Genomic DNA, 23,886 nt, shown 5'->3' on the forward strand with positions numbered 1-23,886 from the left:
AACAACCAGATTGCATTATTATTTAATTGTCTCGAGTGTTTCTTTTGTGAATTTAAAATGAGCATCCTTGAACTTAAATTATTATGTACATTCGGTGGCACGTATGCACGAACAATTTTATATTCCATTTAATATTCCTTCCTACCAAAAATGTACGTGAATATCATTAGTACAACAGCAAAATTAAAACGATACAACGAAGTCATAATATAATAGAATATTTGAAGTAATATTAATAATGAGTAATTGTTTCACTTAACATAATATAGTGTATGTCAGTTTAAATGCAGCAAGCAGCTACTTCGCATAACCAACTCGACTGCACAACCAGATTGCTTGGGTGCCGGTGTATTTGCCAGTTCACTTTATAGTGTTCTAAAAAGCTTAGGTATAACTTTACATGCGTAAAATATTTTAGTATTCAATTTTAATTTTTATTAACAATATTGCAATAACATAAATAACAACTATCTTGTTTGACTCTAAAAACTGAAATTCACATCCAATAAAACCCCAAATATTATAAAATAATCACGCTTCCCACAAAGCGGAATCTGAAAACAGCGTCCCAACCTGGAGTAATACGGGCCATACATCAGCCGGTTCCATTCTAATGGTAATTCGGGATATACGATATTGTAGCCACGGTCCCTCGCCATAACAAATGTTTATTTTATACACAACGCCACTAACAATAGTGTGCAAATACCTAAACACCGTAAATGGTGGCGCGATGCGATTTAGATGATAATGCCCGAACAGAAATAATAATGGACGGAGCTCATAATTTAGCTCTGTTTACTCGCTCGCGGTTTTCAATTAATGGATTCTACTTATATATTTTTCTGATGTGCATCAATAGAATTGTTTTGTCCATTAGCGTTTTAATTAATACCTATGATAATATTGTAAATATAATATTGTAACAAGTAAAAGAAAATCGTTTGAAAATGTTTCGAATGAGGCGGTCTAGTAACAAATTGAAGACCTAGTAGTTTATCTTTAAGAATGTCTTTAGCAATTGTGACGTAGCATTGATGTCTCACATAAAGCTAATATCTACTAACAGAATGTAATTACTATACGAAAAGGAATTCCAGTAGTTTACCTTTCAACGCTCAATAAAATAAATGAAGTACTAGGTACCTCATAAGATGTCCATGTATAAAACATTCTTTGCAAATGTTAGGCATATGTCAAATCAGTAAAAAGTAGTAAATTGTCTATGGTTCAACCTTAATGTCATTGATTAGTTTTGTCATTACGCGATAATGCTTACTGTGAGTGTATATATTTATGACACATACATGGTGAATTGGTAGATAAACAAAACTAAAGATGTGTGTAATAATAATACAATAAAAATAGTGATAATAATGTAATATTTTTTAATTAAAAAATAGTTAATAAATCTTAATACATACAAACATGGAAGATTTTTTACATGAAACTTTAAAAGGTAAAATTCACGTTCATATTTTGCAAAGAAAAAACGCTCGAGAATGTTACTTTAAAGAGATTCAAGTAAACTTTGAGCAAACGTTATTTCACATGTCTATGTATATTTTAGTCTTACCAATAATTTAAATGAAATGAAAAATGCGAAAATGAGTTTGTGTGTTTATTACGTTTTCACTATTTAATAATTCAACGGATTATCATAAAATTTTGCATACACGTTGACAGGGATACTGAAAAGAATTGGGTACCTAGCATTTGATCCCTCTCAAACGCGAGCGAAGCCGGGGCCGTAAATTAGTACACACAAAATACTAAAGAACATTTTTGTAATATTCGTAATTTGTTTTAGCCCAGTGTTTCTTCCTATTTAATTTAATTAGTAAAATTTATGTTGATGACTAATTAATCTTGCTGACCGACTCCTGTCGCGGCCATTCTCAAGAACGACTAGCGAAATTTGCGTGAAATACGAGTATGTATTATAGTATACAAGTGTGCGCGAACACACAAACAAAAAAGGTTATAATATGAATATGTACCTAGGTACGATTAGGTAGGTAATTTTACAACACATTCTTATGTCTAAATTAAAATAGCTAGGAAAAAAAAACCTATATCAACATTGAACCTGTGACTATCTTATTGTTTGTGTCCAGTATCTGTAGGTACCGAATTAAAATATTAGTATATTTCTATAAAATGAAATAAAAATTCCCGAACATAATTATTACGAAGACACAAAGAACTTTTAAACACATAAATATTCAAATAATCAATAGATTAATACACAGTGGATATAATACCTACAAGATAGAAATAAAGAACGCTACGTAATTTTAGATACCTATTCAAAAGCGGGATCGTTTGAGCGCCTACATGTTTAATTTGATATTTAAAGGCGGCCCCACACCTGACAGCCCTAACACTCATGCATATTCATGTAGCGTGATTAATCATACCCGAACACCTACAAGATACACCCTTACTGTACGAAATTCGGGAAATATAATGAAGTATTAGCCATGCATGTTAGTGCAATTTGTTACGAGAAATTACGTGAAATTATGTGTATATTTAAACCAATTCGTATTTAAAATACTTACCGATATAATTACGTATTTGAATAACACGACTTGTATTTTATAATTTAAAAAAATAGTTGATTACTTTTTAAATAACTTACGTTAACAAAAAAATTAAATTTATGAGTCTAAAAACTTAAAAAAAATCACAATGAAAGAGAATGCGATAAACATTTTATATTTTTTAATTTTTATAAATAGAAAAAAATACTGCCCATAGTTACTGTTTTCGGGATTACTCTCGCGCGTGCCCACATTTTTTTTATTCATAAAAATAGTTAACAATGTCAGCCTTTAATCCATAAATATTTTTTATAACATTAGTCTCAAATATTAGCATACGTTACACTATTTAAAGTCGTTTAAGTCCTACATCTGTCAGTGGGCGTGACTATAAGATGTATTAGGAATTTATGCTAATAATCGCCAGTAGTTCATACGTATTGATGATAAACGAACATTGCATTTTTTTATTACAACCCTATTTTTCAAGCAACGGCATAGAAATAATGTGTTATTTTTTTATTATTGGCAAACTATTTTTTATCACGAAAACAGGATAAAATCACTGTATCAAACAAAGTAAAACTTTTGTTTCTTTGCTTCACGCAAAAGCTACTAATATAAATGACAAATTAGTTTATAGTTTCAGAGCGGACATAACCTATAAATATATTATGTTTATATGTATTTATATGTTTATATGTAAACGTTGACACAAGGAGCTAATTTTCCGTTTAAATTGTAAGACTAAGTCAGATTGTAATATATAATATTAGATGTGATACGAATTATTATTAAATATTACTGGAGATTATCTGCCATTTTTTATATTAATCAATAATAATCTTTATTTTTAATCCGGCAACATGAACATTGACAGATACTCTTTGCGGGAAACTGATAGACTTTAAAAAATTCTATTTACGAGCATTGCGGATTGCGTGTTGAGATTTAGTTCTTACAATTCAGAAGTCAGAATCTCCTAACTTTCATCCGATGGGACGGCAATCTGACACGATCGAAAAGAGTTCAGGTGCAAGGCCAACAGTTTTGCGTGCATTCCAAAGCACGGGAGTTTCTGCTACTGAGAAGAGAGTTTCTTCGACTGAAAACCAAATAACATTTTTATTATGATATATTTATAATAAAAGCATGAGGAATATTGGGTAGTGCAATTACTCACACATACAACAGCGTAAGTAATAATATATTTATTTTATGAAATTTTACACAATCACAAAACAAATTCTACTACCCTAAGTCCTTAAACGGTTAGCCTATCTTAAAGTATTCCAATAAGAAACACTACAAAAACATGTCTTTAAAATCAGCCTTAGCTTTAAAAAAATGTTAAAGAAAAGACTGAATATTATTTTTTTAAATTTATATATATGAGATCTTCGTTTTACTAGCACGGTAACACAAAACAATAGTGACACATGTCATCGCTGCGTCAAGGGTGATCGCGCGGCAATCCGTCATCGAGCGGCGCCGTACCGCTCCCGCGGGAAACAAGTCGATTCGTTGACCTTACTAATTTGTTACTTTAACTGGAGGAAAAATACTGAGAATTTTTTTTAAATTTTTTTTACGTTATCACCAAGTAATTAAATCGCTTAATAGATTGTAGAAAATTATATTTGCATAAATTCCTAACAGCTTTTGGTGTGCCTGTTACTCGTGCGTGTTACATATTAATATAACGGTAACTTTATATTAATATGTAACACGAACAATTATTTAAAATTGATTCAATAAAATTATATATTTAACTAGACAACTATCTTGTTGTTTTTATAGCTTATAAGTTTGTAGAACCCGAGGTACAGGGTAATTCAAATTCTTGGTCAATTCAATAAAAAGTTATTGAGTTTGTCAATCGAGAAATTCGCAGTAGCATTCCGTACTTTGACTCGTGTCTGATTTTCTTTTTATCGGACTATGCGAGTGAGAGAATAAAGTGTCTAGTAGAAGTCTGCGTTTGCGCAAACACTTGTGCACTGTAATAATCTCCTGCAAAGTTAGTCTCTCCGTTGAGAGTGGCTGCCACAACCCCTTGAAACCCAGTAGAACCGGTCAGAAGAAACTATAACATCTTTAATTAGACAAAACGTCTACAAGTTAAAAAATGATATTTTAGCTAATCAAATTAGTTTCATGATTATCATTAATCACGTGAAATGAATTGGTACCTAACTTATACGGATATAGTTTTATCTGGAAGTAAACTTAATTTATATTTACCGGACAATCCTTTAAAACGATTCCAATTGGATTTACCAATCGGTCTATCCGAATGATCGGTAGCCATATTTTCCACTACGTTGAGTCAACAGCCCATCCATTCATCGGTGCAATGAAAATATTGCCCATTTATCTTTTGTTTTTCCTGCTTCAAACCTCTCCATTTAACTCGAGTGTGAACGTGAATTGTGTGCACCGTCAGAATTCATTTATTGAATCGCTGATATGTGAAATCACTATTTTGTTTGACATCGAACGTTCGATTCAATTTAATATCTTTAAAAGGATTTATGTGTATTCTTATTAATTTTTATAGTAGTTATATATATATGTTATATTATATATACCTAACTTATTTATTTAGGTTGCGACTCACACGTATTTACTACGTTATTGGTACAATATAAAATAAACATAGTTCCTCATATTTAATTACAGTGTACTACAAAACTGTTTGTTGTAGGTAAAAGTATCTACTTACAAACAAACTGCGCCGACCCTAAAATAAATAGCGTTAGTTAGCGATTTAGTTGAATAATTCTAAATTCTTCCAAATACATTTACATTCACATTCTTCCAAAATAGTAGTAAGGTAGTTTATATTTTTTATTGTACGTTACGTGAAATTTGATGATTTCAACATTTCCCTTATACAAATGAGATAATATAATTTTACAGTATCGGAACGCAACAAAGTATTCTCTAAAAAAATATTTGAAGCAGATAGTAGTTTTTCCGCTTCCTTGATTAAAAATAAAGTTTTAATATATTTTTTGGAATACTAATAATTTTATTTTAAGGTTGTGGTACTTGTGCGCCATCTATTATTGAGAACACTACATTTCGTTTTAAATAAGACTTCATTTTGTAATATTTCTATTCGCTACTAGATGGCGCTTTAATATCATTAGTTTATTTTGGAGTAAGCAAATTGTATACAGATATTTTTTAAATTCGATTTAAATTTATCCATAGGGCAAGCTATATAACAATTATCTTCTTAGATCGCTTTCTTGGTCTGGGAGCTATATTATAAGGCCGTAAATTATTAGCTTACATTCCCAATTTTGGCTAATATAAAGAAAAACCTAATATTTTTAATCAGGTTTTCTGGAATTCTTGTTTAATTCGTTCATTCCTGTTCCTGAGCATCCGGTCGTGTGGGTTTTGCCGTCCCATCAGATGTTGTCATTGAATGAATAGAGTGCACTTTACAATTATGTATTCAGAAAATCACCAATATTGTAAGTATTTTGTTTAAACAACAAATGCGTGTTTACCAAACAAAAAGTTACTCTTTTTTACTAGACACATTTCGCATGTTGTAAAACAAACATGATGATGATGAATAACGAAAGAAATAATTAAAGTTGAGTGAGAATATTACGTTTTGGGCTTTGAGTTCGAGGCGTGTAAAATGCTTTTGACTGTATGAAGCCATTAAAGAACATACATACTTATTAATATAGTCTAGAAAAAAGTAAGTTTAGTAAAATGTTTTAAGCGTCAATAAAATCAAACAATTACTTGTATATATTTTTTATTATCTTCATTCGGTACTCCATATTGATCCCATAATGTAAAAAATAGAAAAATAAAAAAAACAACATTACACAAGCACTAACGATAAGAGTAAGATCATCACAGACGGTTATAATAAATGCTAGAGTACATTTCTGTATAGAAAAATTGTCTCATAAAAAGTATTAAAATAATAGATAAAAAATAAAAAATTAAAGTGAACTTAAAACTATATTTCAATTGCATTATTTAATTTATTAGACAGACATATATTTTTCCCCCGATAAATTCAACAAAAAAAAAACTTAAAAAGAAATGTTTGAAAACAAAATTGAGCAAGTCGTACTTAGCAATTAGTAACACCATTTTATACAAGATTTGTCTTTGTCTTTAAGACATAATAATGACATTTAAAATATTTCATTCGCATTTAAATGTTGGAACCATTCATAAATAATTTTAGATACATTTTTAGGTAAAAAAAAATTGATTTGTCATTACTTAATAAAACATAATGATTGTTTTCATTATGAGAGCAATCATTATCATTATTATTTATCTCAGAAAGCGTTTCATACAAAAACAGGCAATTGAGAACGAAGAGTGATACGGTTTTGAAAGCCATTTAAAGGTCCCGTATAATAGCCACACTTTCAAATAACACGAAAAAAAAAAATATTTCTACATGGTAATTAATTGTAGGTTTATTTATTAAATATTGTTTTGTATTTATTTAAAAGGAATGTTTTAAAGGAATTCAATAAATTTGGTTATCTTAAATAACAAAAACACATTGCAAAAACATGATAAAAAAATAAATAAATAATTATTCGCATTCAAATGTTCGAGTTATGCCAATATCTTATACCACTTCTATTTGTCATCCTAATATTCTCAATACGGAAAAAAAAACAAGTATATATTTCTACACAATTCTAAAATATGATTTGAACTTCAAAAATCAAATTATTAAGAGTTAAAGAGTGTTACAATACTAGTTCAATGCAAGAACATTAAAAATGTACATACATTTTTTTATTCAAAAAAGAAATGTAAGTCATAGCAGATAAAAATATAGTATGACATGATTTTTTGCCGTTTGCAGGCCCAAAAAAATTTGTTGAATTTGATCTAAGACTAAAAAGATTGGACGAATTTCGAAAAGACGAGATACTACTTTTGATAAATATTGGTGTTTGTTTGTAAAATTCAATTAATTTGACAGGACGCTATCTGTTTTACAAGTGACAAAAACTATTTAGGGATTTCGTACACCGAAAACAGCACCGTTGGGTATGAATTTTATCTAGATCATTCTCAACCGGCATTTTTTCCGCATTGAAATGCGATCACAAATGTAATACCAGTGACAGACTCATAAGGCCATTCATACATCTAACACTTTATAATAATTACCCTGAATTTAAAGTTAAAGCTCTAGAATATTCTCATGGTGTTCGCACAGCCGTGGTTCATTCTATACTGGACATATATCATAGCTGAGTTGTGCCAGTAGTACAGAGCTCCTAGAACTAAAACATGCCACCACTGGTGGGAGTGACCTATGTAGTCTACTTTACCTGGAAACCAACGTTCCGGAATCTGGAATTATAATAATTTTATTAAGTTTTGTTTGATGTTATTTGCTTTTTTAATGGGTTCGTTTATGCGACATCGAAATTTGTTTTACAAACTTTTATTTTAATATTTATGCTGTGGGAGACTGAGCCGACGTCACACCTTGATTTGAGAATTATTCGGTTAATTTTATACTTGATAGTGATTCATTCATTTAAGATTTATTATAGATTAGACAAAAAACGCTGTATGTAAAAATTGTTAAGACAAAGGCATAAATTAAAAAATAGTTGATTAATTTCATTATAAGAATAGATAAAAATATTCCCACGCAATTTTTATTTTACAATAATAATATAATTCCTTTTTTTTGTTCTATTTTCTTGTAATAACCTTAAACAACGTATAAGAACATCTTTTGTCGGAACACAGTTGGTATCCTTTGAAAATTTGCCAACAGATTTAAAACCCCGAAAATTTGAATTTCGGTACTAATATTAGTTACCTTAAAGGCGTAAATGGCGAACGCTGTACCGCTTATTACATACATCCCAATTACTCTTGGAAAGAATATCTGAAACAATAAATATCTATGTAACTTACACATGTAAGAGAATTGTTCAAAAAATATTTTTTTATTATAGGTGAGATCTTTTTCTTATATATAGACACTTAAAATATTAGATAAAGCAAATAAATAAGTGGTATTAACTGAAAAGATAAATTTAAAATAAAAAAACGTAAATAATTAGGAAGGTGAAATTAATCGTTCCCTAATCACATAAGCTGCTGTATATAAAATTAAAAATATATTTTAACATAGCAGTAGTAGCAATAACAGCCTGTGGATATCCCACTGCTGGGCTAAGGCCCCTTCTCCTTTTTTTTTGAGAAGGTTTGGAGCGTATTCCACCACGCTGCTCCAATGCGGGTTGGTGCAATACACATGTGGTCGAATTTCAATGAACTTAGACACATGTAGTTTTCCTCACGATGTTTTCCTTGACCGTCAAGCACGAGGTGAATTAAAATCATAAATTAAGCACGTGAAAATTCAGTGATGCTTGCCAGGGTTTGAACCCACGATCATAGGTTAAGATTCACGCGTTCTAATCACTGGGTCGTCTCGACGTTCTAGCATAAGCTCATTTATTTATTATCTGTAAATGGAACTTCATCTTATGTACGAGGCGAGATGACTCAGTGAATGGACGTCACGTTTTTCTTAACCGAACGATATAATAATGTGTTATTTTAATTTAAATAAAAATAACGTACAATTATTGCGTAATTATACAAGAATGGATAACTTCCTTGTAAAACAACATCGAAGGACATATAAGGTATATAAGGTAATATAACGTTGTAAAAATTTACATTCTAAATTTACTTGTCATAAAGTAAAGTTAAATAAAGTAACAGCCTGTGAATGTCCCACTGCTGGGCTAAGACGTCCTCTCCCTTTTTGAGCAGAAGATATGGAGCTTATATACTTGTCATAATTAAAATAATTTTACTGAGGAGTAATGAGTTATTTTTTTACTTAAAATCGGTAGGCCGGCTGGCAAACGGCCTGGTGGTAAGCGTTCACCACCAGTCATAGACATCATCACTATAATTAAAAAGTATTAACCATTCCCTATATTGCCGAAATCATCAAATATAATATCACGTACCAGAGTGAAATTAATAAAATGTATAAATAATTTGGTAATGTAAACATCGTGAGTGAAGTGACACAAGAAACGCTAGAACCACACATAGAATTTAAATTTCGATCTCTGTACTAAAATAATGAGCCAGCCAGTATACTAACGCATACTTAAATTGAACAACATGGGAAAACATGAATAACTTTCAACTATACTATACTGTCACTGGAGGTAGGGCTTTGTGCAAGCTCGTCTGGGTAGGTACCCACTCATCAGATATTCTACCGTAAAAGCTGTACTTGATATTGTTGTGTTCCGGTTTAAAGGGTGAGTGAGCCAGTGTAATTACAGGCACAAGGGACATAAAACCTTAGTTCCCAAGGTTGGTGGCGCATTGGCTATGTAAGCGATGGTTGACATTTCTTACAATGCCAATGTCTAAGGGCGTTTGGTGACCACTTACCATCAGGTGGCCCATATGCTCGTCCGCCTTCCATTTTGAGCATGACATATTTTAATAGCGACATCGTGCGGCAGCAAGTGTCGACAGAATCTATATGTATACTTAAATACCAGTATTATTAATGCGAAAGTAACTTATTCTGTCTGTTACGCTTTCACGGCTAAACTATTGGACCGATTTTAATGAAATTTAAAATAAAACAAGCTATATATAGGAAGACATAGGCTACTTTTTTATAGCTAACATCTAACCCAAATACGCAAGAGAAATCGCGGAGGAAAACTAGTTTTCTATTAATCGGTGTTGTGCTTTGATTTTCAGGTATAAGTTTTAACACACATACTAATAACATTAATTCGTGGTACCGAGTAAAGGAGTGAAATCAACTTGCTCAACAAAATACCCATAACTCGGACCCTACACGTCCTTAATCAGACTACCGAAAAATTATATAAAGTTTATCTGCAAACGAATTTAAAAAAACTACAAAAATATTTTTAATTTGTATATATTGTTTAACTATGAGACACTAGACTACTGAACTATTGCATCAGAATTGTTCTGTAAATATTTTCATTTTTTATTTTATTTATAGTTGTTAAATCGAAGCGTCTATCTGTGATTTGGAAATAACTGTCTCTTTTTAATTTAATATGGCTATTTTAGAATTACCAATCATTTTAATAACTAAAATATTTCTGTGTATAATTCAAATATGTATTGCATTATGTACGTTATAATTTTGAAGAATTTTCGTCACAAACTGAATTTCATGCTGACGAAGGAGCGGTGTTTGGAAGAACTTTGGCTAACCTGCACCATTGGGTTGTCGAAACCACCCATGACATAGGTCCAATGTAACGTTGGCAGCACACCATACGCCGCCCAACCTATGAAGACACACATCTTCACCAGGTAGGGAACCTGCAGTCTCGGCGTCTGAAGCACCATTGCTACCACGAATATCAGCGTCACTGATAGCATGTAGAAGGTTTTCAGCTCCTGGAAATGTAAAAGATAAATATAATTGAAATTTTGTCTAAAAAGTTATTCGTGCAAATTTTATATAAGTAAATGTGTAAAAACAATAAAAACGATAATGATAATGAAATAATAGCCGAATAAAAATAAAATATCACAAATACAATGTAGTTTGGCATGATTTTTTTTTTGTATTAATTCAAGTGCAGGACGCACAAAAAACAATTCAATACAAAAAAAAATACTGGAATAAGAATGGGGTAACAATTTGAAGCTATGTAACTTAGGTATATACGTTGACATTGTAATAAAAGATAGCAGCTATTATTATAAATTTATCCGGACTTACAAACGTCCACTCCATGACGATTTTACTTGGTACGGCTTTGTGCAAGCCCATCTGGTTAGGTCTCACATATTGTACCACCAAACAGCAATACTTAATACTCTTGCGGTCCGAAACTTCAGTGAACCAGTGTATAACAACAGGCACAAAGGTCATAACATCTTAGTCCCCAAGGTTGGTGGCGCATGGCGATGTAAGCAATGCTTATTATTTCTCACAATGACAGCGTCAATGGGCGCTTACCATCTGCCATTTATCTACCTATTTCAAATAAATTAAAAAAAGAAAAAAAGCCTGTCAATGCCGAAGTTCCAGAATCGATCCTGAATTAATGATCTTTTTTTGTCCCCATTTAAGTGATAAGCATTGCGAGTATTAACAAACTAAACAAGCACAAGATTTACGTACATTTAATTGGAAAGACCACATAAATATGCAGACAAAACAGTTCAGTGCCTTTTTCTTCTCTGTTTGTCTACCGATATTTTTGTAGCTATAAACGAGCTGTAGAATAAGTAATAAAAAAATGAAAGTAAGAGTTAAAAAATCGAAACATAAAAATTCATATATTACGTTTTCCTCAAATTATCAACGATGCTCGAATATCGACCGGGCGAATACTCGCATTAGTAATTGTATAATTACAACTAGTTTTTGAATAATAATTAGTTATAAGAAAACCTTGAATGCAACTTCCGTTGTAGTTGACCTGTATTGGAAATCGATAAAAATATCAAGGACTATGTTCATGGTATTCGATATTAACGATAATTTTTTATCACCGATGTCATCGAAGGAATTATAAAAGATAAAACATTTAACAAGGTATTTTTTCGTGTCAAATCTAATTATTTACTGATTATAGAAAAATGTTTTTATTGCCACAAACCATACACGATGCATACTATTCTCAGTCGACTCAAAGTTCGGAAAACGTATCCTCCTAAGTTCAAAAAGTCCCATAAAGTTGCAAAAGTTCGCAAGTTATCTTTTTTGTTTACAAATTAAAGGCTTTATCTATAAATGTTGTCTTCTTTCGAATGTTAATAATAATAATATCCTGGTACGTTATTCACACACGGCCATCTGATCCCAAATTAAGCAGAGCTTGTATTATGGAAACCAGACAACTGATATATTACATATTTCTTTTTGTAAATACATACTTATTTAGATAATTACACCCAGACACTTTTTTTTTTAAATATATAGGCTTGCGCTTGACTGTTATCACACCGGATGGAAAGTGAGATACAGCCTAAGACGGAGCGCGCTTGCCTAGAAGATGCCTATTCACTTTAGACTTGAAGGTACCCACATTGTAGGTGGTGGGGAAAACAGAGGTCGGGAGGGTATTCCAGACCTTGGCGGTGCGTATCAGAAACGAGGAAGCAAATCGTTTCGTACGTGTCTTAAATACCTCAACTACGTACGGATGCAGATCTTTTCGATGCCTCGCAGTTCTATGGTAAAATGGTGACGGGGGAACTAAATTAAAACTATTTAATTCAATAATAAACAAGATATATTTCGGAGTGTTCTCAGGAACTATCCTGAGCACACTCCGAAATATATCTTGTAAAATACCGACACAGGACAAACAGACATGTTCATGCAGGCATCTGTGCCTGTCCTGGGTGGGAATCGAACCCACAACCGTCGGCGTGAAAGGCAAGTATCTACCAACCACGCCAACCGACTCGTCTCGTTAAATCAATGAATACAGAAAGAGGGAAATCAATAAAAGTCACTTTATACATACATTATCATTATTATACACAGATACATTATTATACCTCTTGCCATGGATACAGAAATATATACAAATATAAATATAAGGAAATAATCAGTATCTGTGTTTCAGTTAGGTAGTTCCATTAACGTCTAAAACTGTAAAGCACACCATTTTCACTTATGACATTTCAACACTAACATAAGCGACATAACAAAGATGATTTGTAATAAAAAAAAATATGGAAGTTTTAAATAACATGATTGCAATCTTTATTTATAAGGATGTGAATATTGACTCGGTTTAAGTGACCGATTCAAAGTGACTACAATGGGGCTATACGACGACATGACCGACCGGCTACCGTTAGGTAATTTGAATTACACTGGAACGATAACATATTGAATTTATTCCATAAAAAAACTATTTTTATATTCTTTTAAATGTAATTAATATGCGTGTTTCACTAATTAATAAAACTCATTGTTATTTATTAAGAATACTTATTTATATGCTTCAAGCATATTTCCTAATAGCATTTTTATTCATTTAAAATATGCATTCAGACTGGCAAGTGGGCAATCAGATGGTAAGTGGTCACAGCCGCTCATAGAAATTGGCTGTGTAAGAAATATTAACCATCACTTACGTCGCTAATGCAACACCAACCTTGAGATCTAATATGTTATGTCACTTGTATAAAGTCGAGATGGCCCATTGGTAAGAACGCGTGAATCTTAACCGATGAACGTGGGTTCAAACCCGGGCAAGCCCCTCTTAATTTACATGTGCTTAATTTCTGTTTTTAATTCATCTCGTGCTTTTCGGTGAAGGAAAACATCGTGAGGAAACCTGCATGTGTAATTTCATCGAAATTCTGCCACATGTGTATTCCACCAACCCGCACTGGAGCAGCGTGGTGGAATAAGCTCCAAACCTTCTCCTCAAAAAGGGAGAGGAGGCCTTAACCCAGCAGTGGGACATTTACAGGCTGTTAATGTCACTTGTGTGAACAGTTACACTGGCTCATTCACCTTGCAAACCGTAACGCGACATCACTAATCGACATCGATCTTCTTTTTTTCGACCTGCCGCAAAGTCCACATCTCCGCAGCGTATAGAAATATGGGGAAAACAAGCGTTTATACGAGCCGGATCTTGGTTGCTTTGGTAATGTTTCTGTTCCTCCATATTTTCTTAAGCCTCTCCATTGCAGTTCTCGTAATTGCCATACGTCGCTTGACCTACGCATCCGCCATTATTCGATATTAAAACTCCCAGATATACTGGCCTCCAAAAAAATCGACCCACCTACATTTTTTGTAAAAAAGCTATCGTATGGTTTTAAACTACCACATATTTATATTTTTAAGATTGATAATGAAAAAATGCAATTGTAGGATTGTACAAAAACAGAAATAGTGCGCAAAAAATAGGTTTTTAGGTAAATATGTGACAAAACACGAAAACACAAAATTTTACGCAATTTTATTTTTTTGTGTACAAAACGATTATGCCGTTTGTTTTTAAATTTGGGTGCCTAAATCTTACTTTAATAGGGAGTGTTTCCTCCTCTTGACCTAATCACTGCCTGCATACGCCTATTAAGTGACCTGATTAGCTTTTTAATGTCTTCCTGTGGGGTCCGTTGCCATTCTTCAGTTAGGGCAGCTTCCAGTTGATTCAGGGTTTCTGGAATTGGATTTCGTGCTCGAACCGTACGTTTTAGCTGGTCCCAGAGGTGCTCTATCGGGTTTAAGTCCGGACTATTGGCTGGCCACTGCATAACTGGAATTTCGACTTCCCCGAGATAGTCTTTAACAATTCTAGCGACGTGAGGTCGTGCGTTGTCGTGCATAAGTTGGAAATTATCCCCAATATATCCAGCGTAAGGCATCACATGAGGCTCCAGAATGTCCGTTATGTAAGTTTCAGTATTAACAGCACGATTACGGAAAAAAACCAGCTCTGTGCGTCCCGTCAAAGAAATACCTCCCCAAAACATTGTAGAGCCTCCACCAAATTGGACTGTTTCTCGAATGCAACACTGAGAGTAGCGTTCTCCTGGCCTTCGCATGACGTTACGTCGTCCATCAGAGCCTACTAGAGACATTCGGCTTTCATCACTGAACAATACTGTCTCCCATTGGTCCAGTGTCCAATCGACGTGCTGCCTAGCAAATTGTAGTCTTGCTTGTCGATGGGATGCTGTGAGTTTTGGTCCTGTTGCTGGCTTGTGAGGGGTTAAGTTTTGCTCTCGAAGTCTTCTTCTTACAGTATTTTCACTCACAGACACTCCACGACTTTCTAGGAGTCTACCTTGAACGTCAACAGCCGAAAGATGTCGGTTTCTTAAAGACGTCAAACCAATAAAACGGTCATCGGTCGGGTTCGTGACACGCCCCCTGCCAGATCCTGGTCTCCGGCGATACTCCCCAGTCTCCAAGTAGCGTTTGTACACTCTTCGCACCGCTGAACGACTTAATTTTAGTGTTCTAGCCACATTTCGCTGACTTAACCCCTCATGAATAAGAGCTACGACTTGAGCAGCTTCTGCTTCAGTAGTATCCATTTTTTATGTTTAAACTTATTAAAATTATTGTTTCAACAAAGTTTCATACACATAATCAATAATAAACATCGAACCGAGATGACTCCGCGTTAAGAACTGGAAATAAACTAACCATGCACTTTATGCACAAAGTAACGTTTTCTTATCAATACTTTAAAAATATTCCAAATATCCTCAATAACACTTACAACTCCTCCAAATCAATATCAAGTGGGTAATAAAATGTTAAATGTATGTCCCATAAGTAAAACAATCCACCTAGGTCGTCGCATAGTTAAGATAACAACCTTGTAAGTAAAAAAATACGGGTGGGTCAATTTTTTTGGCGGCCAGTATAGGATTGGACGACCTCACAGTTCGCAATCTGAGTGATCTCGGGCGAGTTGTTTTTTGCCCGGTCTACAATCATCATCTTCGTTTTACTGCGGTTAAGCTTTAATCCGAATTCTTGGCATACGCGCTCCATTTTAAGAAGCAATTCTTCCATATGAACTACTTCAGACGCAAACAGGGTCGTGTCGTCGGCATAGCGCAAATTTGTAATCTTGCGCCCACCAACTGCAACACCGTCACTCCAGTCCTCAAGCGCAATGCGCATTACTAGCACAAAGCCCTACCAACTACCAAGCAAACGACTACATGACTTTATGATTTTTTTTCTTTCGGTAAAAAAAATAGGTGTTTAATGGAATAAAGGACGTAAGTACACAGATGGATGGTTCATATATTATCCGGATTTGAAAGTGCAAGTCTAAGTATGCCATCTTTACTTTATACTGGTTGGGTAAATTGACGTTAATCAAAACTAAAGACAAAATCACACACCACACGCACACTCGTAGACATTCGCACAAAGACATTCGTGTTTTAAGAAATATGGGTTTTAGCTCAAAAAGACATTAATCAATTCAGGTTGAGCGGTAAAAATAATATACATATTATATTAGTTAGGCAGACTGGCAAGTAGGCCACCGGATGGTAAATAGTCACAACCACCTATAAAAATTAGCACTAAGAATCCTTACATCGCCAATGCGACACCAACATTTGGAAGAATTTTATAATGGGACCAATGTGATCTTATACAAAACCCTACAACCAAGTAAGGTAATATTCGAGTTTTCGACTAGAAAATCGTTCAAATGCGTGAAACATTTTAATATATACATAGTGTGCAAAGCTTCTCAACCATAAAAAACAAGTGTTAAGACATCACGAAGGTCAATGACGCTGACGTAGCGTTAACGCAACGTAGATACGAGTAAGTACGTTGCTAAACAATCGGTCAGCTGGAATGTTAAATGGGAGCGATAGTTTACCAATGCGATATTACAATAATTCTATTTGACACACTGTGAATTACAAAAACGCATGAAAAACAAACGATTGTGTACAACATTTCAAATAAACTATATGTATACATTATCGGCCTTTTTTAACAAACTTTGTTTAGCGGGTGATTAGTTAAACAATGCTGTCTTCTTCTTTCGAATGTTAAAAAAAATAATGACAGAAAGAGAAATCAATGTTTACCTAAGCAGCCGCTTAGCAACGTTTATAAGTAAGACCGTATATACTTTTGTTTAAAAAAAGAAGCGAAGTACAATTCAATTCAATCAGAAATAAATAAACCGACTAAAAAAAATACTTAATGGGGTTTCTATAAGGGTTTTAGTATTTAAAGATGTGAGCTGTACCTTGAAATACTTTAAACTTTTTAAATATATATATATATATATATATATATATATATTACTGCTTTACTATAATATAAAATACTACTTTAGCCCGTCCCCGCAAGCTATCGTCATTATTTCATATTTATTTTAAAGCGGGTTATATGATTTATTAAATCTTTTACTTTTTTGTTACATTAAGAGTAAGCATACTAGCGAGTAGTATGGGATTAGGAAGCATATAAGGATGTAATAATAGTGTTGGTTATTATAGCTCGGCTGTCTCGGCTGGTATATATTATGTTTAAATCTTTTTTACTGAATTAAAGAAAAAAAAACAAATCTACTGTCTTATTAGTTTTACAGCTGTTATTATCATTTACATATAAGAGACATGAAAAAAATAGAGGCAATTAAAACAAATATAGGTACAACATTCTTTTGAAAATATTGAACACAATGAAATAAACATCCAGCCAGTTTTAAATTCAGTTCATAAAATCAAATCGAATATACTCGTATATGTATCTCTCGTCAGAATTTAAATTATTTATCAGTCTATTTTTATTATCGATGGTTTTGTAAATGGTGATGAAAAATAACATTGTGATGGACTTTCATTAATTATTTAATTAATTGTGTATAATTATTCAACTAGATCATGCTATATTAATATGGTTTAAAAACTAAATTACGGTTAAGATTTTGGAAGAACATTATATGACAACCTAAGCTCTTTTATGTGATGATAAGACGAAAATAACGGGAGAAGAAATTATAAGAGAGATTTGCCTTTCACTTGCAACTATAACTTTTACTTGCGTGCAACCTGCGTGTAACTGGTGACACCAATGAAATATGCTATTAAGTTTTACAATAAGGTATAATTTAAAATTCGAATGCTTTTTTTTTAAAACAAAGGCCAACCGTACAAATGTGCCATAGAATGGTAAGTAACCATAGACATTAGAATAACAGAAATGTCAGCAATCCGATTTCTTAAATGTTAATTTATAACAATAGTAAATATTAGCTACGTTTAATGTTAATTTTTAGAAAAAACTAGATATAGATATCTATAATACGATTAGTTATAAGCAAGTACATAAATCATACTGATTTATGTTGGTATGTCTATTTGAATGTATAACGCCACTATCGATTTAAATGAGTTGTAATATTAAATGAATGATTTTCGCACTCAGGTCACATCGATGTCTGCGTTTTGCGAAAAAGAACTGTAATGGTTTATTTTAAGGTATGAATTAAAAAATCGTAGTGTCGTTGTTTATTGTAACATAATTAAACAAATTAACGTAATGCATGCATGTGAACTATGTTTTATTAGCATTATTTTTATTGGCGAGATATCGTATTAGTGATTTATATACGTAGGTCAGTTAACGTACTTGAATATGTATGAATGAATCTATAGACAAACTAGAAAATTTCCCCACTTTCACCTCTCTGCTCATAAATGTAGAAATAAAGAAATAAAGGCCACAAATTAATAAATAATAAAATAACTGATCATTTACAATGAAAACTTAATTAATTGTATTGTCAACCGTAAAATCTCTTGTACTTTATCACGCATCCTTTACAACGGAATAAATATGAAGTATTAACGTTTGGCGATAAAATGTCTATTGATTGAGTGCTACGTACGCAGGCTTGCACTAATCTCTTGTCTCGTTAAAGTATTGAAATAAAAATGTTCCATATTCAAAATACGTGAAGTATGTCACTGGACCAATAGTTAGAAGACGAGAATCTTTAATAAATCTTAAGTAGTGCGGTGGATGAAATTATGCCAAGTGTATCTACCAACCCGCATTGGAGCAGCGTGGTGGAATAAGCTATAAACCTTCTCCTCAAAAGGGAGAGGAGGCCTTAGCCCAGCAGTTTGACATTAACAGGCTGTTACTGTACTGTACTGTATCTACCAAACCGCATTGGAGTAGCGTATTGGAATAATCTCCGAACCGTCTCCTCAAAAAGGAGATGATAGCTTAACCCAGCAATGGATCATTTACAAGCTGTTACTTGTTTACTTTTATTTCCGTGGTAGGTTATAAAATAAATAAAATATATCGATAATTAATATAACATAGATATTACATAGGTATATACAAATATATACTTATTATTATTGTTTATGTGTATGTATGGGTGTATGTATGTGTGATGTTGTGTAATAACATCGTTTTACAAACAACTAACTCACGAGAAACTTGCAAATTTAATTAGCCAGTAAAATTTATCTTGTATATATGAATGAGATAGAAATTATTTTCGTAATGCCATAAAGTTTTCAACCTACATATTTCTAAAATCGTTGGCGCAAGCAACGTGCTTCTTGCTCTTTTATAATTAAATAAAAAGAGAGAAAAATCATCAGCTTGTATCTACATATGTACGTAGAAACTACATAATTGCACCATATAAGAGAAGTCGGCTACGCTCCGCTTCCGTGTAACATCGATTCGCATAACACGACAAATTTAAATATTTTTTTATAATGTACAAAGAATATGACATAGTAATTTTGTAGGGAAACTAAATAGTCTGTAACTCCTGTACGAGATTGCCGAAAAAATTATGATGCAAAATTTGTTTTCATTAAAAAAAAAACTTTTAACAGTTTACTAAAACAGATTCTTTGTATCTTGTATGGTTTCGGTCTTCCTTGTACAGACCAAGCTAAATAAATAACAAAGTGTATAAAGCCGTCTCTACATGAAAATTTATTATCTGTTTATCCGTAAAATTTGTTATTCTTGTAATTGAGAACAAATGTTTTTTTTATTTATATTCTGTGTAAATATATCCACTCGTATTCATAGCCCCACTATTGATCCAATTGAGTGGTAACATTCAATTATTTATTTGCGCAGTCAGGTCATCATAGTGAGGTCAGGTCTCCTCTACGTTTTACGTAAAGACACCGTAATGGAATATCTTAAAGTATGAATAAACCAATCATAAATTATACATTGAGTATTGTAATTTTTTTTTTATATGCCCCAGTATGGCAAATGACTCTACTCCACCTGATGGTAAGTGGTAGTAGAGTCCAAACGCGACGACGGCCAGTACAGTCGGGAAGACTGTTCTGTACTAGCCGTCCCCGCCTTGCCGGCCCGCAAGATGCCTCTTCACGCCTCGTTTGAAGGAACCCGGGTTGTAAGAGGAGGGGAACACGTGAGCTGGTAAGGAATTCCATTTTTTGGTAGTGCGACAAAGAAAGGAGTTGCCAAATTACATTGTAATGTAAGCATTTGGGAGTTACATAATATTTTTTATTAAATCTTTGTAAAGTTGATTAATGTTGTTTAAAATATTTATGTATTATGATTATGTATAGTAAGTATTACTAATTCTTTCATTTACTTTAAATATGACTAAAAAATATTTGTTTTAAAACTAGAATATTATATATAATGACGCCAAATAGAAAGTTGTTAGTGTGGACAGACGAAATTCGATACAAATTTAAATCAAATCATTTTTATAGTTTAATTACGTTTTTTTGTTGAAAATTATTGCCATTCAATGTACTACGCTAGAAGCCTTCACGCGGGAGCCAACACAACTATACAAAGTTTTATCATAATCTGATACGTGGACAAATATGACGCAAACAAAGAAACATATATTTATAAACACCTCCAACCAAAATGCAACAAACGTTACCTTGAAATACTCGTATACATCAATTGTTCTAGTGGTTGCTTGAAAGGCATATGAGTGATATTCCAGTGTCATCTAACATATAAATGTGATATCAACCAGTTTTATACTCATTATTTTATCATTTTAGAAACCTGTTATATTAAAGAGAAATTACAACAGTTCTTCATTCAGATTCTACAAGCCGAGATGGCCTAGTGGTTAGAACGCGTGAATCTTAACCGAGGATCGTGGGTTCAAACCCGGGCAAGCACCACTGAATTTTATGTGCTTAATTTGTGATTATAATTCATTTCGTGCTTGTCGGTGAAGGAAAACATCGTGAGGAAACCTGCATGTGTCTAATTTCATTGAAAGAGAAAAACGCAAGAAAAATATCAATTACATTAGTAATTGATAATTATATCAACTCAATGTAAAGACCTTCTTAATTACAATATATGTTCCGAACTATTTAACAATTAAACACTTAATATGCGATAATAAGCGTTTATATCAACGTGTGTGTAACATCCAGCATTTTATAAGAAACAGTTACATACATTAACTATAATTGGTACATCGGTGTTAATTCTCCGACTTCATTTACTTCTTTATTTATATTTTATGATGGATTGTATATAATTACATATAATTTGTAATAATTATTAAAGTATTTTAATTAGAATTTATATTACCAACGCAAAATAACAAATAAATCGTTAGATATTCATTCATCCAGCATTTTATAAGAAACAGTTACATACATTAACTATAATTGGTACATCGGTGTTAATTCTCCGACTTCATTTACTTCTTTATTTGTATTTTATGATGGATTGTATATAATTACATATAATTTGTAATAATTATTAAAGTATTTTAATTAGAATTCATATTACCAACGCAAAATAACAAATAAATCGTTAAATATTCATTCCATGTTTAAATAAAAAGTCGCAGACATTAAAAAACATGGATGAAAGTTGATACTGTATAGCTAAAATCAGTTGCATAAAAATGTTTGACCAAAATATATTTTTTTAATTAACGGTTTTAATATTGTAAACAGAGGAAATTTAAATAGGTTTTGTACAAATTTAAGCTTCTATTGTAATTTATAATTCAATTTGTCTACATTTTTTCGTGAATAAATTTCGTCTGGCTTTTTATGCTTGGTTTTCTTTTGGCATAATTATATCTGAATACTATTTATTGTTTTTGTAAAATAGTATCTAGATTACAAAAACTTTTAAGAATTATTAAAAGTTAAATAATGTCTTTATTTAATTAAGTTTTCATTGATTACAGTCGTACTCGTAACTTGTCAGTAATTCATTAGATGAAAGGAAGGAACTAGAATACACACAAAACCAATAACAATCCGAAACAATATAGAAACATTTTATACATAACACCTTAATTACAATGCCAACGTTCCGACGATTACGAGATTACAGTAACGTCCTCCAGACCGATTTCGGCCACGGCGGCCAATCCCAAGAGAGATTAGCCAACTACGCAGGAGATATTATAGTGCACAAGTGTGTGCGCAAACACAGGTGCACTCTCTATTCCCCAACTCTCACAATCCGATGGGACGGCAATCCGACACGACCGGAAAGAGTTCAGGCGCAGGACCAACGGCTTTAAGTGCTTTCCGAGGCACGGCAGTGTACACACTTCCAACTTCCAGACTCCGGGCTGCTACTCAGAATTTTCTGACAGAAAAACCCAATAACTTTGTATTGGCCCGACCTGGGAATTGAACCCACGACCACCGGGTCTGCGGCCTTACGTCAAGCCACTAGACCAACGAGGCAGTCAACAACGAGATTACAGTACTTGTGTACTTAACATTCCCTTCCTACCAGAATAGAGCAATAATTTATTAACTAATTTTTAGCACTACTAGTAACCGTAGTAGTATTAGGAGTAAAAGATATAAAAAGAATAATATACTCACATGATGACACCAAAATGCATAGTACACGCCGGATGTATATATCGCGAGCAAAGAGAGCGCTATACCGAAGAGATCGTACATGAGGAAAGTGTTGTAATCTTGCTCGGATCGACAAGAGAATGTGTGGTACAGAGCCGATAGCGCCATGCATATCTGAAAGAAAAACGTATTATGTCACGTATACAAGATTAAACATGTGATCCGTAATTAAATAGTAGGAATATTTATCGTATAAATCAAAATAAAAATCGTAAATTTTGTGGCTTGGTGATATTTAATCGTTTCCTACCAACTATGGAACCTTTAGTCATGTATAGCTACAGCCTATTCCAACTATAAGAGGAGTGAAGACAAATAAACAATTTTTACATCGAATTGATGCCATATCATTGGTCGAGATCGTGAATAATCTATGATAGTCCTCGAAATTGTAATCAGAACATTGGAAGGGAAGTAAAATTAAAGTTGTATTAAGATAGAATAGTCTTGTATTATAAATAAGGATAAATTAATCAGTAACTGTTTCTTGTGCATAATACAGCAGAGCTATTAACAAATCGCGTGTGATATATAAATCTAAGGTCAGTTTTTTACCTTTACTTCTTCTTCGATTGAAAAAGTCTATATATATATATATATACATATACATACATATATATACATATATATATATACATATATATATACATATATATACATTGTCGTAGATAGACAGAAAGTAGCCCTTTTAAGTCCACATCATCTTACAATCAATAATAAACCATAAATGTCAATTTCATATAAGTGAAATGTAGATTAAAAAATAAATTTGTAAACATATATTCGCATGATATAAAATATTGAATGATCTGTTTATAATAATTATAACTAACTATAAAATGTTTTGTCTTTTTATTAAGCGTCACGGAAATGAAACCTTTACATCATTTGACGTCAC

At 32.6% G+C, this 23,886-nt stretch overlaps 1 protein-coding gene across 1 annotated transcript in view; it reads right to left on the bottom strand.

The window, feature by feature from the left end:
• Positions 1-6,343: 6,343 nt before the first annotated feature.
• LOC126771145 (progestin and adipoQ receptor family member 3) overlaps positions 6,344-23,886 on the bottom strand; it is a 29,239-nt gene continuing 11,696 nt past the window's right edge. The window contains exons 4-7 of the mRNA XM_050490900.1: positions 22,950-23,102; positions 10,818-11,006; positions 8,395-8,463; positions 6,344-7,913 (exon numbers count right to left, since the gene is read on the bottom strand). Coding sequence (XP_050346857.1) covers positions 7,749-7,913; positions 8,395-8,463; positions 10,818-11,006; positions 22,950-23,102 — 576 coding nt within the window. The 3' untranslated portion in view covers positions 6,344-7,748. The remainder of the gene's footprint in view (positions 7,914-8,394; positions 8,464-10,817; positions 11,007-22,949; positions 23,103-23,886) is intronic.

The sequence above is a fragment of the Nymphalis io genome, chromosome 10 (assembly GCF_905147045.1).
Source record: "Nymphalis io chromosome 10, ilAglIoxx1.1, whole genome shotgun sequence".
NCBI classification, from domain to species: Eukaryota; Metazoa; Arthropoda; class Insecta; order Lepidoptera; family Nymphalidae; genus Nymphalis; species Nymphalis io.